At 53.7% G+C, this 1,495-nt stretch overlaps 1 protein-coding gene across 1 annotated transcript in view; it reads left to right on the forward strand.

Moving 5' to 3' along the window:
- The window catches only part of CDHR4 (cadherin related family member 4), a 31,109-nt gene that overhangs the window by 23,256 nt on the left and 6,358 nt on the right, over positions 1-1,495 (forward strand). The window contains exons 14-15 of the mRNA XM_018572193.1: positions 21-233; positions 696-841. Of these exons, the coding sequence (XP_018427695.1) occupies positions 21-233; positions 696-841 (359 nt within the window). The remainder of the gene's footprint in view (positions 1-20; positions 234-695; positions 842-1,495) is intronic.

The following is a 1,495-nucleotide window of genomic DNA, read 5'->3' on the forward strand; positions in this document are numbered from 1 at the left end:
CTCTTGTCCTTGTTTTGCAGCCAACATCCCCGTGTTCATCACGGTCACCCCGGTGAATAATTACCCACCCGCGTGCGTCGGGCCGGTAACCTACAGCATCAGCGAGAGCGCAGCGTTCGGGGCCGTCGTGGGACAGTTCAATGCCACGGACGCGGACTATCCCTTTAACAACGTGCGGTACAGTATTGACGGAGCAGGGAGCCCGCCGGTCTTCTACATCGTCCCGAGAACCGGTGAGACCCGATCCGATTCATTTCTGATATTTATATAGTGCTGAAATAGGATGTAGCGCTTCACAGAGTACATAGATCCAGTCACATCAGTCATCCATGTGGGGGAGGGGGGACATACAAACTCCATGCATGTCATTCTGATATACAGCCATGATCCATCAAACAGCCATGATAACAGATTGATAACATGACACCCAGTGTCATTCAAACCACTTCCTGTGGGCTCGGGGTGTCAAGGCTCCGCCCACTTCCCTTCCTAATGTAATCCATGTTCCATCTGTTATATGCAGCACTGTAGCGTCCCAAGAATAGATGGAGATGTAGAAAATGGACTGAGATGGCACTAAGAGGACCTGTATTGTCCCCACATCTCTGCCCTGGTCATATTTACACCCAGTGAGTGTCGGAGATCGGGAATATGGGGAATATTACTCATCAATGTACCACCATTTCTACACACAGGGGAGATCAAACTGCTCGGCCCCCTGGACTTCGAGACAAAGGCCAGCTACAGCCTGAAGATCACAGTGGTGGATCTGAATAATGACATTGTGCCGGACCCCGCGAACCAGAAGACCGCGTTCTGCCCCATCACCATCAACGTGCAGGTGAGAGGTGAAGCTGGAGCCGCCGGACAATGGCGGAGACTCTCCGGGGATCCCTAGTCACACCGGACACACAAGGGGCTGATGTATAAAGGCTTCGCCTGGCGTATAGCTGGGTGATCGCTGGTCGCAGGGTGCCGTCCACATGGCATGGCTGCCACTAGATGGAGCTTTTATACATCAGCCTCTCACAGGATGTATTAAAGGAGAACTACGAGCTCAGGGCTTTTCCCCATAGTTCTCCTTAGGGTAACGGGAGGACACAAACTAGCGTCCTCCCGTCACCCTAGGCTCAGTATATAGGGAGCTACAGCTCGCGGTATACTGAGACGCCGCAGCCGGGACGGACCCCGACATTACTGTCGTGATCCACCCAGCTGGGTGATTGACAGCTGGCTCTGCCTATCTAGAGGCAGAGCCAGCTGTACCCCGTCCGTTCCACCAGTCAGCACTGGAGGATCGGAGCGGGGATTGGGGGAGTCCCTGCAGGGAGCCGTGAGTGACAGTCACCACTCTCTGCAGGGACAGGATCGAGAAGTGAGCGAACGCCGGTATGTGTTCTCTCACTTCCCAATCTACAGTATTGAGCCGACCTGTGACAGTCTCATTGTTTCAGGTCGGCTAGAACTATGAGGATGAGTGAAAATCCTCACCTCC

The sequence above is a fragment of the Nanorana parkeri genome, unplaced genomic scaffold (genome assembly GCF_000935625.1).
Source record: "Nanorana parkeri isolate BGI_ZX_2015 unplaced genomic scaffold, ASM93562v1 scaffold1966, whole genome shotgun sequence".
Taxonomy (NCBI): Eukaryota; Metazoa; Chordata; class Amphibia; order Anura; family Dicroglossidae; genus Nanorana; species Nanorana parkeri.